The sequence below is a fragment of the Bos grunniens genome, chromosome X, assembly GCF_055505025.1.
Source record: "Bos grunniens cultivar Pamir isolate PY7600 chromosome X, Bosgru_T2T1.0, whole genome shotgun sequence".
Classification (NCBI taxonomy): Eukaryota; Metazoa; Chordata; class Mammalia; order Artiodactyla; family Bovidae; genus Bos; species Bos grunniens.
Window position 1 is genome coordinate 121,917,402 of NC_141194.1, and position 15,960 is coordinate 121,933,361.

Here is a 15,960-nt window from a genome sequence, read left to right on the forward strand (position 1 = left end):
CAACTCCCGGAGTTCACTCCAACTCACGTCCATCGAGTCGGTGGTGCCATCCAGCCACCTCATCCTTTGTCGTCCCCTTCTCCTCCTGTCCCCAATCCCTCCCAGCATCTGAGTCTTTTCCAATGAGTCAGTTCTCATCTAAATGATAGAACACTGCCACTTGTGCAGGCCTCTGAGAGCAGAGAAAGTTCTAGTCCTCTTGCACTATCTCCCATCTCATCCTTCATTGGAAGGACTGATGTTGAAGCTGAAGCTCCAATACTTTGGCCACCTGATGTGAAGAACTGACTCCTTAGAAAAGACCCTGATGCTGGGAAAGATTGAAGGCAGGAGGAGAAGGGGACAACAGAGGATGAGATGGTTGGATGGCATCACCGACTAGATGGACATGAGTTTGAGCAAGCTCTGGGAGTTGGTGATGGACAGGAAAGCCTGGCGTGCTGCAGTCCATGGGGTCACAAAGATTCAGACATGACTGAGCAACTGAACTGATCTTATGAAAATAAATTGGTCAATGCATTTCTTTATGTTTCAAATTTTGTATGTGTGTGTATGGCTCTGTAACAGAGCCCCTGTTCCATTTTCTAGTGTGGGTCATTTGAGAACTTGTGTGTGCGATGCCCTTGAGCAGGATGGGCCTGGATACAAGCCCTCCATATGCTATGATCTGAAGAGCACCAAGAAGGGGAATGTGTCATCAGCCTGACACCACCAGAGACCAGGTCTTTAAAGGCCCTCTGTATCAGTGGGCAAGGGGGAAAACATGGTTTCTCTGAGAAATGTGGAACCACAGGCATTAAAACCAACGATCCAGAATAGCTGAGTTTGATGGCCCGTTTTCTTTGAAAAAGTTATCCTGGCTCATGGACCAGAGGCAGGTAGTAGACTTTGATCTGGGGCCCCTGTGTAGTTCACTAGAATTGAACATTACAAATTAGCACTTAAGATCTGGGACAACTAAAATATATTGAAGATCACATGGATGTGTCCCACCTCTAATGGTCAAAGATGAGTTAATAGGCTGCTGTTCAAGAAACATTGACTCTTATGCCAGTTATTTTGCATTTGGTTCGCACAGCACCCTGTGAGGTGTATATTATTATGGCCAGTTTACAGGTAAGGAAACTTGAGACTCTAAGAGGCTAAGTAACTTGTACATGTTTTTATAGCCAGTATATGCAGCAGGCTGGGGTTGGAATTCAGGTCTCTTGGACTCAAAAGCTGTATGTTTAACCACTGCTTTATACTCGATCTCTGACACTTTTCCTGACCTTTAAGATGGGAAAATAATAGCTTTCTCCAGGGTTTTTCAAGGATCCAATGAGATAAAGGACCCAAAAAATGCTTTGTAATCACTCATAAAGCTTTGCAGAGAGAAGGGTACTATCAGAAGAGGAAGACACTATGCTACAATGTCTCTTCATGACTCTACCCTTTAGATAAATCCGGATGTACTAGAGTTTGGACTTTTGCCCCTGGCTTTTTGGTCACTGAGAGTAGTTTATGTCCCAGGCTAGATTCTGAGAATGAGGACAACTGGTCTTATTTATACAATGACACTGTCCAGAGTGTGATTTCCTTCTTAGGTGGCTGAGAGGAGTAAAGATAAGGTCGGCCTTGCATCTGCGGAGGCAGATCTTCGGAACCCCCAGAGTTCTTTTCTGCGTGCTAAGAAATACCCTGTGCGTTTCTGGCTGTTCTTTAATGTGACTATTGTTTCTCTCCCTTTCTCATTCTCAATAGAAGACGAAGTGCTTCTCTGTGTAAAGGACGTCAGCCACTTCTTAATGCAAGACATCGCCTTCCTGTCTGGTAAGCAGACATTTTCATATATTAAGATCAGACAAATGTTTGAATCCATTAGCAAAGTTAATTTGGTCCTTCTTATAGGTGGCTATATAATTTTTATATTTCAGTAAACTACATGTAGTTGCTAAAAAATTGGACATTTAGAGAATAACTAGAGGTTTTAAATATGTTTAGATATGTGATTAAAACCAGGCTTACCAGCCTTGTACACTGGACATTCGGAAACATCTTTAGCAATCCATGATGAGTGAAAGTGGGATCCATCTCCTAGGTGGGAGCAGGCTGAGTGAGAGGGCAGCCACAGACTTCTCTGAGGTTTTCGCTGCCACCATAGCTCTGATGACTTAAATGTTCATTAAAAATGCTGTGAGTCACCCTAATTAAGCAGTGTACACACTATAAAAATTTGACTTTTCAAAAATGTATATGCATTTGTGTATTATTTCTAAAATTTGTGAATAATGTATTATGAAATACATCTAACATAAAATTTACCTTCTCAACTATTTTTAAGTGTATAGTTCATTGGTGTTAAATACATTCACATTGTTATATAGCCATCCATCCACCATCCATTTCTAGAACTCTTCTTGTCTTGTAAAACTGAAACTCTCTGCTGCCGCTGCTGCTGCTAAGTTGCTTCAGTCCCGACTCTGTGTGACCCCGTAGACAGCAGCCCACCAGGCTCCCCCGTCCCTGGGGTTCTCCAGGCAAGAACACTGGATTGGGTTGCCATTTCCTTCTCCAATGCGTGAAAGTGAAAAGTGAAAGTGAAGTCGCTCAGTCGTGTCTGACTCTTTGCGACCCCATGGCCTGCAGCCTACAAGGCTCCTCTGCCCATGGGATTTTCCAGGCAAGAGTACTGGAGTGGGGTGCCATTGCCTTCTCCATGAACTGGTTAAAAAATAACCCCTCATTCCCTCCTCCCTATAACACCTAGCAATTACCATTATATTGATACTTTCTGTATCTTCATATTTGACTATTTTTGGTGACTCATATGAGTGGACTCATGCTATATTTGTCTTTTTGTGACTAGCTTTTTTTATTTCGCATAATGTCCTCCAGGTCTTTCTATGTTGTAGCATATATCAGAATTTCCTTCCTTTTTTAAGGCTGAAGAATATGCCATTGTATGATGAGTTAATTTGTTTACCCATTCATCCATTGGTGGACATTTGGGTTGCTTGCACCTTTTGGCTCTTGTGAATAAAGCTGCTCAATAGCATTACATATTTTTAGAGATACAGCAATAGGAAACCATCCCTCTTGTTTTAATCTGGCCAGATATCTGGGGGAAACTTTGCTTAAAGACAAGCAAATTCCTTTCAGGTGTTAGAGTAACTTGAACTATGCCATTAAACATTATAGTTATTGTATTAAATGGATAAGAACAGTTTACAAATATGTGTTGTTTGTATGAAAATCCTTCTTAGGTGTTGAGAGTACAAGAGACAATCTTATTCCTTTTAAGTAGTTAAGTTATTTCTCCTAAAGTGATACCTACATGCTTGGTTTACCAAATGAGCATTTACTTTATAGATGATCCTAATTGGACACTTCAATCTGGCTTCTGCTTTAATGATTAGAATTAGCAGTAATTGTGAATTAGTGGTGACTTAATGAGGTTTTATGTTTTTATTTTATAAGTGGTATAAATGTGCGATAGGCTTTCACTATTGAGATTAAGGGATGTTACTACTGAGATTAAGGGATTTTACTGAAGCTCCTCAGTGTTTTTAAAATTATGTTCAAATAGAAACACCCTTGGGACCTGTTTCCCGATCTAGATCACTCTCCGTAATTTCCTTTCTTATCTGATCTTTGTAGTTTTCAAAATACGTCTTGCCTATCATTTCTTTTGAAGAAAGGGTTCCCAATGTTAAAAATAACAAAAACCTTCCTATTTAGAATATCAATATCTCCTTTCTTTTCTCACATGTTTACTACCTAGTACATACAGCACTTGTGCTTCCCTGATGGGTCACTGGTAAAGAACCTGCCTGCCAATGAAGGAGATGTGGGTTCGATCCCTGATCTGGGAAGACCCCCTGGAGGAGGAAATGGCAACCCACTCCAGTGTTCTTGCCCGGGAAGTCCCACGGACAGAGGAGCCTGGTGGGCTGTGGTCTATGGGGTCGCAAAGACTCAGACATGACTTAGCGACTAAACAACAACAGCAACACTCGTGGGTACTCAGTGGTGATAACAGTTTATTGATTAGTTGATGAGAATCTACCCTTATAAGAACCAACATTCTCTCCTTTGATAGGTATGACAGTGAAAGTGAAAGTGAAGTGGCTCAGTCGTGTCTGACTCTTTTCAACCCCATAGACTGTAGCCTACCAGGCTCCTCTGTCCATGGGATTTTCCAGGCAATAGTACTGGAGTGGATTGCCATTTCCTTCTCCAGGGGATCTTTGCCTAAATACTGCCCGGCAAGTCTAACTTATATATATGTTGCATTATATGTTATATATTACTTATATTCCTAATTCTACACCATACCCTATCTATAGAGGCCCCTTGTTTCATGCTTGGCTAAATCTCTTGGTTCAGAGTTGTACAGTTTCTACTTTGAGTTCCTTTAAAATTCTTGGGTGGATGCCATCATTTTCCATGATTATCTTTCTTCATCTTGCTCTTTACGTCTAGAATGTTATAAAGATTTATCATCATTTGATTTATTATTTTGGTCTAGTTTGATTCATTACTTTGGCCTAGTCTGATTAAAAAAGTATTATGGGAATGGGGACCCTCCCTTAAGTTTCTGTTGAGAAAGATTAAGGCAAGGAATGAATTTGACCTTTTCCCAAGTGCTCTAGTGGAGAGTGTGTGTTCTGCTTTTGTTGGATAGAGTATTCTAGAAACATTACTTAAGTCACTGTCGTGAAATTGTTGTTCAGGTGTACTGTTTCCTAGTGAATTTCCCAGCTACTTCTTCTATCAGTAATGCAGAGGAGTGGTGAAATTTCTAACTAAAATTGTGAATTTGTTTATTTCTCCTTGGAGCTCTATCCATTTTGTTTCTTTTTTTAAAATATAAATTTATTTTAATTGGAGGCTAATTACTTTACAATATTGTATTTGTTTTGCCATACATCAACATGAATCCGCCACGGGTGTACATGTGTTCCCCATCTTGAACCCCCCTCCCACCTCCCTCCCCATACCATCCATCTTTCTTGTATTTTGAAGCTCTGTTATCAGATACATAAGCACTTAGGAATGTTATGTCCTCTTAATGAATTTACCACCGTTTGATTATCAAATGATCTCCTAATTTTGACAAATCTATTTGGTCTGATATTAAACAGTCTCCTTTGAACTAATTAGCATGATATATCTTTTTTCATCTTTTTCCTTTTAATGCATTGTGCCTTTATATTTAAAGTCTGTTTCTCATAGACAGTATTTGGTTGGGTCTTGATTGTTTTATTCAATTAGACTATCTCTAACTTTTAATTGAAGTGTCAAAATCATTTACACTTCACATTTACAATCACATTATAATGTGATTATGCATATGGCTTGGTTTAAATCTATCATTTTACTATTTGTTTTCTATTTGTCCTGTTAGTTCTTTGTTTTTTCCTTCCATTTTTGCTTTCTTTTGGAATTAGTTGTTTTATCATTCTACTTTATCTCCTTTGCCTTGGTCATAGTTTTATTGCATATTGAATTTTTTTATATCTTATATCTCTATTCACTTAAATTCAGCCAAATAAGAATTACAACAAAATCTCTCAGAAATTTTCTTTTAGCAAGCCAGATTCAAAGGCCACCCTGCAACTTGCCTCCTAAAATAATCCTTCAACTTCCATTTAACACTAAATATGTATTGAGCACCTACTCTGTGCCCAGGTGTTAGGCTGACTATAGAGTGGGACCTTAGGCACATGGAATTTTCACCCCTGCACTTAGGTGGCTTTCATTCTCAATCCTCCAGGCTGTGTAGAGGGCTGTAGAGTGGGATGAACACTGAATTTTATACTTTGTGGTCTTTCTTTCTTTGCATTAGTAAGATTCCTATACCATTGTCGCTATTATTCCTTATGTTGTTTCTTCCACCAATCTATTAGAACATTACTTATTACCTGTAGTTTGTATACTATACTCTTCCATGTTCACCATGACTCTAAGTGGTCAATTTTTTCAAGGTTTCCACTTGTTATCAAGCTGTCAGTGACTCACTTTGAATTTAAACTCATAGTATTGGTATAGAAACATTTATTTCCCAATACCCATGGTTGTCCAATATGAGGGAACAGTGATATTTTCAACTATGTTTATTACACACATTCTGTGACATTTTTTGCTCATTTTGCTCTCTCTTATTCCTTCCTCCTTCCCCTCTTCCTTTCTTTCTTTTGTCTTTCCCCCCTCTCTCTTTTTCTTTCTTTCTTCTTTTCAATTTCAAAACCACCCTGTTGCATTTTTAAAAGATGTTTTGGCCATGCCACATGGCACATGGGATATTAGTTCCCCGACCAGAGATTGAACTCTCACCCTCTGCGTCGGAAACGTGGAGTCTTAATCATTGGCCCCCCGGGTAAGTGCCCCACCCTGCCACTTTTTGCACTTAAGCAGGAGCATGGTGCCATTTTGGTTTCTGTGGAGGTCATCATCCTTATAAAAGTTGCATTGGCCCCAACCTGTCTTCTTTATCACCTCTCTCAAATCTAAAATCTTCTTTTTTACATTGTTATGACATAAATGTTAATGTGGTTTTTTATACTGTTTTAGGTGGCCGGGGAAAGGATGATGCTTGGATCATTACGTTTCCAGAAAATTGTAATTTCAAATGCATACCAGAAGAAGTTATAGCAAAAGTACTGACTTACTTGACATCTGTTGCAAGGTACAGCATTTTATTACATTGTTTTCTTCAATTTGGTTTCTTTTTTGGATACCTATTTGAATGTAATAACAAGAAAATGATGTTTTAGTGTGGCTATTATTATTGTAAATGATTTGTAAGACTCACTTTCAAATAGATAAGAAATAACTTAGAAGCTGAAGCTGACTCAACTTAAATTGCTATAAAAATTATACTGAGGATCTATGAAAACAAAATTGGGGGCCAAGAAGTATTTGTCCCCATGCAGAAGAACATAGGTTGAAAATGATGATCATACTTTAAAGTCTAAAAGAAACTGTCACTAGCTAATAGCTTAGACAGATATTCTTCATTTCTTCCAAGGATAAAATAAGAAGACAAAGTTAAATAGACTCAAAAGTGATATTGAAATGGATTAGGAGTAACTTCTTGATATTAGAAATCATTTGAGATGAGAATGCTTTAAGGGGAAAGTTTCCGAAGCTCCCTTAAAGATTTTATTTAGTTTGCAAACAAGTTTTTTAAAGGAAATGTTTTCTGTTATTAATCCTGAAAACTAAGAAGGCATTAATCTAAAATGGTAATATTATGAAGAGTCTCATGAACAAAGTGGAGAAGGAAATGGCAACCCACTCTAGTACTCTTGCCTGGAAAATCCCATGGACAGAGGAGCCTGGTAGGATACAGTCCATGGGGTCACAAAGAGTCGGACACGACTGAGTGACGTTACTTCACTCACTTCATACTTTATCATTGGAGAAGGAAATGGCAACCCGCTCCAGTATTCTTGCCTGGAGAAGCCCATGGACAGAGGAGCCCACGCGGTCACAGAGAGTTGGACATGACTGATGTGACTAAGCATGCATGAACAAAAATCAAATCTCAGAAAACAAAATTTACACTGTACCTCTTAAAGCTTGAAAGTGGTCGCTTTAGGGCAAATAAAAGTTTTATTATCCATTACACTGCCTTCCCTCAAGGAACAGGTAAGAGATGTAACAGTGTTTTTCTGAATGAATTAATGGATCATTGACTTATGATGGATTGCCGTGAAGTTAAATCTGATGTCATGAAGGAGAGCTGTCTACAATGTTGACCCATGCCCCAAATCACAGTATTCCAAATCCATTTTAGTGGCATTTGCCTGTTTAAAAGATTGACGTAAGTGGCAAAAAGAAATTTTAAAATGTAGTAGAATATCAATATATCAATCATATCAATAACTTCAGATATGCAGATGACACCACCCTTATGGCAGAAAGTGAAGAGGAACTAAAAAGCCTCTTGATGAAAGTGAAAGAGGAGAGTGAAAAAGTTGGCTTAAAGCTCAACATTCAGAAAACGAAGATCATGGCATCTGGTCCCATCACTTCATGGGAAATAGATGGGGAAACAGTGGAAACAGTGTCAGACTTTATTTTTCTGGGCTTCAAAATCACTGCAGATGGTGATTGCAGCCATGAAATTAAAAGACACTTACTCCTTGGAAGGAAAGGTATGGCCAACCTAGATAGCATATTAAAAAGCAGAGATATTACTTTGCCAACAAAGGTCCTTCTAGTCAGGGCTATGGTTTTTCCAGTGGTTATGTATAGATGTGAGAGTTGGACTGTGAAGAAAGCTGAGCGCCATATAATTGATGCTTTTGAACTGTGTTGGAGAAGATTCTTGAGAGTCCCTTGGACTGCAAGGAGATCCAACCAGTCCATCCTAAAGGAGATCAATCCTGGGTGTTCTTTGGAAGGACTGATGCTAAAGCTGGAACTCTAATACTTTGGCCACCTCATGCGAAGAGTTGACTCATTGGAAAAGATTCTGATGCTGGGAGGGATTGGGGGCAGGAGAAGAAGGGGATGACCGAAGATGAGATGGCTGGATGGCATCACCGACTTGATGGACATGAGTTTGAGTGAACTCTGGGAGTTGGTGATGGACAGGGAGGCCTGGCATGCTGCAATTCATGGGGTCGCAAAGAATCGGACACGGGTGAGTGACTGAACTGAACTGGTCTGATGGAATTAAATTGATTTTCCATTGTAGCACACTGTGATAGCTTTCCAAATCTGTCTTCGGGCCAGATATCACATGTAAATGTAAATCAGAAGTAAGGACATATTTAGCAAAGTTGGATTACTATTAAGAAAAACATATTACTTCCTCTTATCTTCTAGGCAAAATGGATCTGACTCCCGATTTACCATTATTCTTGATCGAAGATTGGATACCTGGTCTTCTCTCAAAATGTCTCTCCAAAAAATCTCAGTAAGTACCAATTTATTCTATAATAACTTCTTATTTTTGTTTTGCATTATACTTTCTGTTTGTGAGGGTACAGATTATTTTTATTCTGATGGAGGCTAAAAAAATAGATGGAACAGAGAGGTGGGAAACTAGAGAGAAGAATTGGTAAAGGAGATTGAGCTGAACAACTCTACTCAATAGAAAACCTTATAGGAAAGAATGAGTAGTTAATGGTTCAAGTTGAGTGAGAAGAGATTCATAGTCTCCTATGCCTTTCAAAGGAAGGCAGTTTTTTATGGGAACTTTTTATAAAACAGCAATAGCCATGTTGTATACACATTGTATATTGAAAAGTATAAAGAAGGAGGTTTAAAACAATAGTTAATAATCTAACCATCCAGAAATAAGCATTTTTTAACATTTTGGTGCGTATCTTTCTAGATTTTTCTTTCCCCTGGGATAGAGAGGGTAGGGAGTCACCTGCAAAATGACATATCTCCCTGATAAGAGTCTAGTCCCTAGCTCCCCAAGACCCAGAGAGTCTCTAAAGGAGAAGTATGAGAGATGTGGTCTTGCCCACAGCTGAGATGATCTTTTTACATTATTAGGCTCATCTGGATATTGTCTGATAGTTCTTTCATAGAAAAGAGGGAGGTGAGGAACCCATAGGCTGTTCCTGAGCTGGTAAGAGTGGGGCTGTCTGTGGAAGTGCCATGTGGTCAACTTGCTCTATCAGACCAGAGAAGCTGGGAATCAATCCATGTTTTTCTTTGAGAGTTCAGTATCATCAACCAATGAAATTCTTCCTTCATCTCACAACTGACACGGAGGCCACACCCACCAGAGGCAGTTGGTTTAGTTGTGAAAGCAAGACAGAAATCTAAGTTGTTGGACTTCTGAACCAGTGTTCTTTTTTGTTCTACTAACTTGCTGACGAGTATAAGAAATACACTGACACTCACACGGTATCATGAATGAGATCATTATTGTTTTCATACCCATTATGAATTATTCCTCATCTTGGGCAAGTCAGTATGGTAGTTTTTCTGTTTATTTCTTAAAACAGAGGTGTTTAATCATAAGCAATGGAGAGAAGAATTAATACCAGATTCATGAAAATCACCAAAATAAAATAGTAAAACGTCGACTTTAATATAATATATTTTTGCTTTTTCAAACACTTTCACGTTTATTAAGTAATGTTGATTCTCTTTGTTTCCTGATTAAGTCCTGTGGGTGGATGTCTTTATAAATTGTCCTATAGATGAGGGAATTATATTGATATGCGATATGCATTTTGGAAAGGTTATGTGATGAATCCAAGGTCAGATAGCTACGTAACCAAAAGAGTGGGAGCAAGAATTGAATTTTCATGAATTCCAGTTGGTGACCTTTCCACTTGCTGCTTCCTATCATTTTCCAAAGGACTTGTGGATAGACAAATACATTAATAATTTTTTTTAGAAAAAGGTAAAATTCCTTTGGAGAGAATATATCTGCCCTCTATGTACTGAAGACTCCTATCAGTGGGGCTGAATGATACTTATCCAGGTATTTATCATGCCCTGGCCTTTAGGATCAGTCCTTAGGCTTGTTGAACAAACTTTAGTTCATGATAAGAATCAAATATTTAACACTAAATATAGCACTTGTTATAATAAGGCATTTTTAAAATCCCCCAGCCCAGCTTTTTTTTTTTTTTCCTTTTTGGCCAAAACTACCAGTTTGATGAAATTAATTTTCATTGAGTGACTGGTTGGCATATGGCATCAGTTTTGGAATTGGGTCTTGATACTGCTTTGCTCATGGCTCAGATGGTAAAGAATCTGCCTGCAATGCTGGAGACCTGGGTTCAATCCCTGGGTTGGGAGGATCCCCTGGAGAAGGGAACGGCTACCCACTCCAGTATTCTTGCCTGGAGAATCCCCATGGACAGAGGAGCCTAGAGGGCTACAGTGCATAAGGTCACAAAGAGTCGGCCACGACTGAGTGACTAAGTACAGCACAGCACTACTGATTTGGGGTCAATAAAGGAATAATGACTTGTTTCTTGGGAGGTGAAGCTCCCCTTTCTGTTTCCTAGGGATGCTGTCTCAGTGGGGAATTGAGAAGTCTGCCCAGCAAAGAGCTCTGCATCCAAGGTCCCTTTATTTGCATAATTGCCAGGCAGGAGTGGGGGTGCAGGTGATGAAGACATCTGACTGGCTATAGATTAGTTTCAGCGTTGTTTTATTTAAATATTTTAAATGTTTCTGCTTATGGTATAGTTTCTATACCCATACTCAAAAGCACATCAATTATATCTCAACCATTAATAGCCCATTGGACACTGTTTGCAATAGAGGTAAATATCGAATACAAGCTAATTTCAAGAGTAAAAGTTGACATTCAGAAAGACTTTCTGGTGAAAATAGCCATTGTATAAATAGATCTGATTGTCTTCATATATTATTTTAAACTAGTGTCTGTGAAGTAATTATATAATTTGATTTGAAGACCTTAATTTCTAGATTTTTAAAGAAACTATGCAGTTAGGCTATACTTCATAATGATAGGAGACTATATATATATATATATATATATATATATTTTTTTTTTTTTTTTAGTTACACGTTTTGGGGAAATGTTCCTTCGGGAAAGAATCCTACCCGTCTCAGAAAGTTTGCATGTTCTGTTCTTTTTAGATTATCATCGGGACAAAATCCCACAAACTATTAACCTTTCCCAGGCTTAAACCCAGAATAGAATTTAATAATAATAATAATAAAAAACAGAATTGAATTTCAAGTTACATAGCGGGGTAGGGCAAGAATAAAGATATCAGTTAATACTACCTTCACAAAGATTCTTAGCATTCCACCTTAAAAATCAAATTGCGCAGAGAAAGCCAGCCCCATCTAGCCCCTAGGAGGAGAGTTTTTTTTTTTTCTTTCTCCACTCTTAGGAAAAGCCTGATCTTCCTGAGAAGTCCAGCACCAGCTAATCCATGAGGTTCAATCAGGCTAAGTAATTGGGGGAATGTGTGGACTCTGAATTACAATGAGCAGTAGGAAGGGATCTGTCAGCTGACTAATCAGAGATAGTGGGTTTTTTTTTTTTTTTTTTTTTGCAGCGCTGCCAGGGTGGTAATGGAAGCAGCCACGGTAGCTTTGTTTGATAGAGATTTTTGGCTGCCGCTTTTAAATACTACCTAAGACACAGCTCATATTTCATCAATGTTGCATTGACAATTGGAAAAGAAGCCTGTTATTGTGTATAGGCGAGATGGCAGAAGCAACTCCCCCGAGAGGCAAGATGAGGTTCAGAAGGAATGCGGTAAGGGCTCTGCCTGCAGTCCTGGAAAGCCTGTTCCCAAGTTGAAGTGCAGGAATGCTGCAGCATGGTGCTATAGCACAAACTGCTGAATGGGGCTTTTCAGGACGGAGGGAGAAAATGGAGACTTGGATTTACGTGGATTTTATTGATGTGATTACTGTGATATGGACATAGGGCACTGTGATCTTAACAGTGATCACATAAATGTGATCAAATTTATGAGGAAGCATCCTTCGTCATGGTATTTATTTAAGAGTGTATGAACAATATTGACTCACTTGGCAGAGTAGCTTAAAGTCACTAGTTATCAATTAAATAATATTGAACAAAAGGATTCATCCTTCTTTTTACCATGGACAAGTAGATTATGGTATCATGGACAGATCTGCAGATGACTTTATCAGTGTTTAAAAAGGCTACGTGTTACTGGATAAGTGAAAAAATGTTAAGTGTGATGATTTGAATTCTTTCTGATTTCAGTTTTTCCTCAAATTAAAAAAAAATATTTCCCCAAATTCAAATGTTAAAGATGCAGAATTGTAGCCTGTTGACTACCTTTTTTTAAAGGAAAAAAAGAGTGACTCACTGTTATTTATAAGCTAGAATTTAGAAATCTCTTCTTTCAGATACATTTTCAATTTTTCCCATCATTGGTTCACTTATATACCAAATTCCCAGCAAATTTCAGAAGGGCTATTTAGATGTCGTTTGGAGAAATGTGAAATAACACTAGCTAATTTAATAATTAACTGGTCATCAGTCCAGTTTTCGGTGCTGCTCTTTTTCTTTCAAAACTTAAGATAACGTTATTGATGCTATGATTTAAAATAGCTTGTTTAAATAATCAAGACAACACACAAAAAAAATGTGAGAGTGACAATCAGTCATAGAACAGAATGACATTTGGAATCAAAAGTAAGATCAGGGAAATAAACCAGTAGGAATTTTATTCTTGTTGAATGTCAGTGAACATCCATGGGTGAGTAACTGGTTTATTTTCTAATAAAGCTCTTAGCACAAGATAGTATTTTTAAAATTACAGTTTAGGATATGAATCTTTTTATTTTGAAAAAATTGTATCTCCAGCTCTACACATGATTTTGTATTATGGGAATAATAACTTAAGATTTTTAAACAGACAGTTTATGGTGCACAAGAGATACCTGTGTGCACCTCACACAATACAATATTGGGTGCAACTGACATTAGTACTTTTGTTATGAAAAGTAATTGACTTAAGTGTTAAGAAGATTCCTAATTCCTTTATATGCATAGATGTTTTCTCAGTTCTGAACTTCGTTTCCTATATATGCATGCATACATGCTCAGTCACTTTAGTCCTGTCCGACTGTTTGTGACCCCATGGATTGTAGCCTGCCAGGCTCCTCTGTCCATGGGGTTCTCTAGGCAGGAATACTGGAGTGAGTTAGCATATCCTCTCTAGGGGATCTTCCCGACCCAGAGATTGAACCTTCATCTCATATGTCTCCTGCATTGTCACGCAGGCTCTTTACCACTAGTGCCACCTGGGAAGCCCTTTCTGTTTATACACATACCTTAATATACACAAAAATTAATGCAACACACAAGTACTTAATGAGTAGGTATATCTAGTATTGTGCTACAGACAATATGGGTTACACAGGTAAACATGGAATGGCTACAGAGCTGAAAGAGCTGTCAATCTAGTAGAGAAGGCGGAACATGTTCATAAATAACTATTAAATAACTATTATGAAAGAACTTCTAGCTGGTGGGGAAGGCCTCGCAAAGGAGATGACATTTGTTTGGACCTTAAGGAATAGCATGCTGCTGTTGCTAAGTCACTTCAGTTGTGTCCCACTCTGTGCGACCCCATAGACGGCAGCCCACCAGGCTCCCCCGTCCCTGGGATTCTCCAGGCAAGAATACTGGAGTGGGTTGCCATTTCCTTCTCCAGTGCATGAAAGTGAAAAGTGAAAGTGAAGTCGCTCAGTTGTGTCCGACTCTTAGCAGCCCCATGGACTGCAGCCTACCAGCCTCCTCCGTCCATGGGATTTTCCAGGCAAGAATACTGGAGTGGGGTGCCATGGCCTTCTCCAAGGCATAGCATATGTGTCTGTTATCTTTCTTGGTGTCTTTCCTCTCTTTTTCTCTCAAATTAATTACTTGAAGTTGTTCGTAGGAACAGCTAGCTTGAAATGAAATTGATTGGATTAAGTCTAAAGCCTAGAACTATAGTGGAAGACAGATTTGTTCTGCTTGCATGGATACAACTTGACCAGAGTGAAAATTTGCAACTCAGCTGATGACGCCATGGTTTGACTTGGAAGAATCTCTGGTGTTGGGCTGATTCTGGAGGCTACGATAGGTGGCACCTGGGAGGATGGTAAAGTGGCCTTAGAGACCACAGATAGGCTTCAGCTGGCTACTTGATGGAAATTGCAATGACTGTGAACAAGTGAGGGAGGTTGTTGAGAATGGATATGGGACAAGAAGGGTGAGCCACAAGGAAAGAGCATTGCTGGGGAGTATCCTACGCCTGAGGTCACTTGGCAAGGGATTTGGTGATCCGTGGAGTAACTCTTCCTTTCTGTACCCTTTCAGTGTGGGAAGAATGAGTGCAGAAGTAGCTCACAGCATTGGAAACTCTTCTCTATAGCTTGAGGTCATAAGATTTTTCTCAGCATATTCTAAAGTGATAGTTCCCACCTTACTGAGGTCAATCACATGCTAGCAACTCAGTATTAATACTCTGTAATGATATGAAATTGTAATGGTTTTGTTCAGTAGGCTCCGTGATGCTAAATTGTTTCAAACATTTGTTTTGACTGTTAGTTTTTGTCCCATTTTGTAGGTGTCAAGGTCAAGTTATTCCTAAAGGTAAGGCAGCCAGTCTGAGCATGCAGTCAGAGTTTACGTTGTGAAGGACGTGTCTGAAAAGGGTTAAGTGTCCTGAAAAGAGCTTGGCTTTAGGATTCAGATTGGCCCGTGTCCTTCTGCTCCTTAGCAGGTAGCTGTAGCAAGTAGTTAGTGTACCATGCTGTGCTTCAGTTTGCCCATCTGTGGAAAGGCCATAACACCTACTTCACTGCAATGTTACAAAGGCTACATAGGATAATATACATAACAAGCCTGGAGCATATGTCCTAGGCTTTCAGTAAAGGGTTCCTTTCTTATTGTGACCCCATTTCTTTGCCCTAAAGATGCTCTAGGAGTATAAATTGTTTTTATAGTAAAATAATCAAACCTTTATGTGGTATCAGCCACTTGTAAAAGTTTTTAAAGAAGTAGCTAGGATAACTGAAAAGGGGGCAGAGAGTATGTGAATTGCCTGTTTTAGATTCTGCATAAAATAACATTAAACAAGGTTAGTTTCCAGGCTTCAGCAGTGAAATGTATCAAGTGATGCCTTCGGTCCTTGTTATTGCTGTGCTAACTGTCGTGAGGCCATATAGTCGGGTGATCTGAAGGCAGGCATGAGGAGAAGGGATTCAGTGTCTTCTCTGGGAGGAGAAGAGGAGAGAAAGCGAATTATCTGCCCCTGAATTTGAAGAACCAGTAGGAGCTGCTTCCCAGGGCTGGGGTGGGGCTGGGCTCAGAGATGGAGAAATGGCTCTGAGCCCTGTGAAGATGGGCAACATGTTCATTTTTACCAAGGCGCCTTTAAGCAGTCACATGTTGGAACTACAAAAAAGAAAAAAAAATCTCCTTCAACCAGTGCCTAAAACCAATGTCGTTTCCTCTCTCATGCTGCATGCTTTTTTTTCTGTAAA

General features: G+C 39.1%; 1 protein-coding gene across 12 annotated transcripts in view; it reads left to right on the top strand.

The window, feature by feature from the left end:
• The window catches only part of MCF2 (MCF.2 cell line derived transforming sequence), a 120,876-nt gene that overhangs the window by 37,523 nt on the left and 67,393 nt on the right, over positions 1-15,960 (top strand). For 5 of the 12 annotated variants that reach the window (XM_086388441.1, XM_086388442.1, XM_086388444.1 and 2 more), the window contains exons 2-4: positions 1,744-1,812; positions 6,556-6,670; positions 8,821-8,911. In XM_086388441.1, coding sequence (XP_086244567.1) covers positions 1,744-1,812; positions 6,556-6,670; positions 8,821-8,911 — 275 coding nt within the window. Of the gene's footprint in view, positions 1-1,743; positions 1,813-6,555; positions 6,671-8,820; positions 8,912-11,978; positions 12,206-14,713; positions 14,853-14,940; positions 15,068-15,960 lie in introns of those variants that run through there. The other 7 variants (XM_086388446.1, XM_086388447.1, XM_086388449.1 and 4 more) reach the window with 4 other exon arrangements.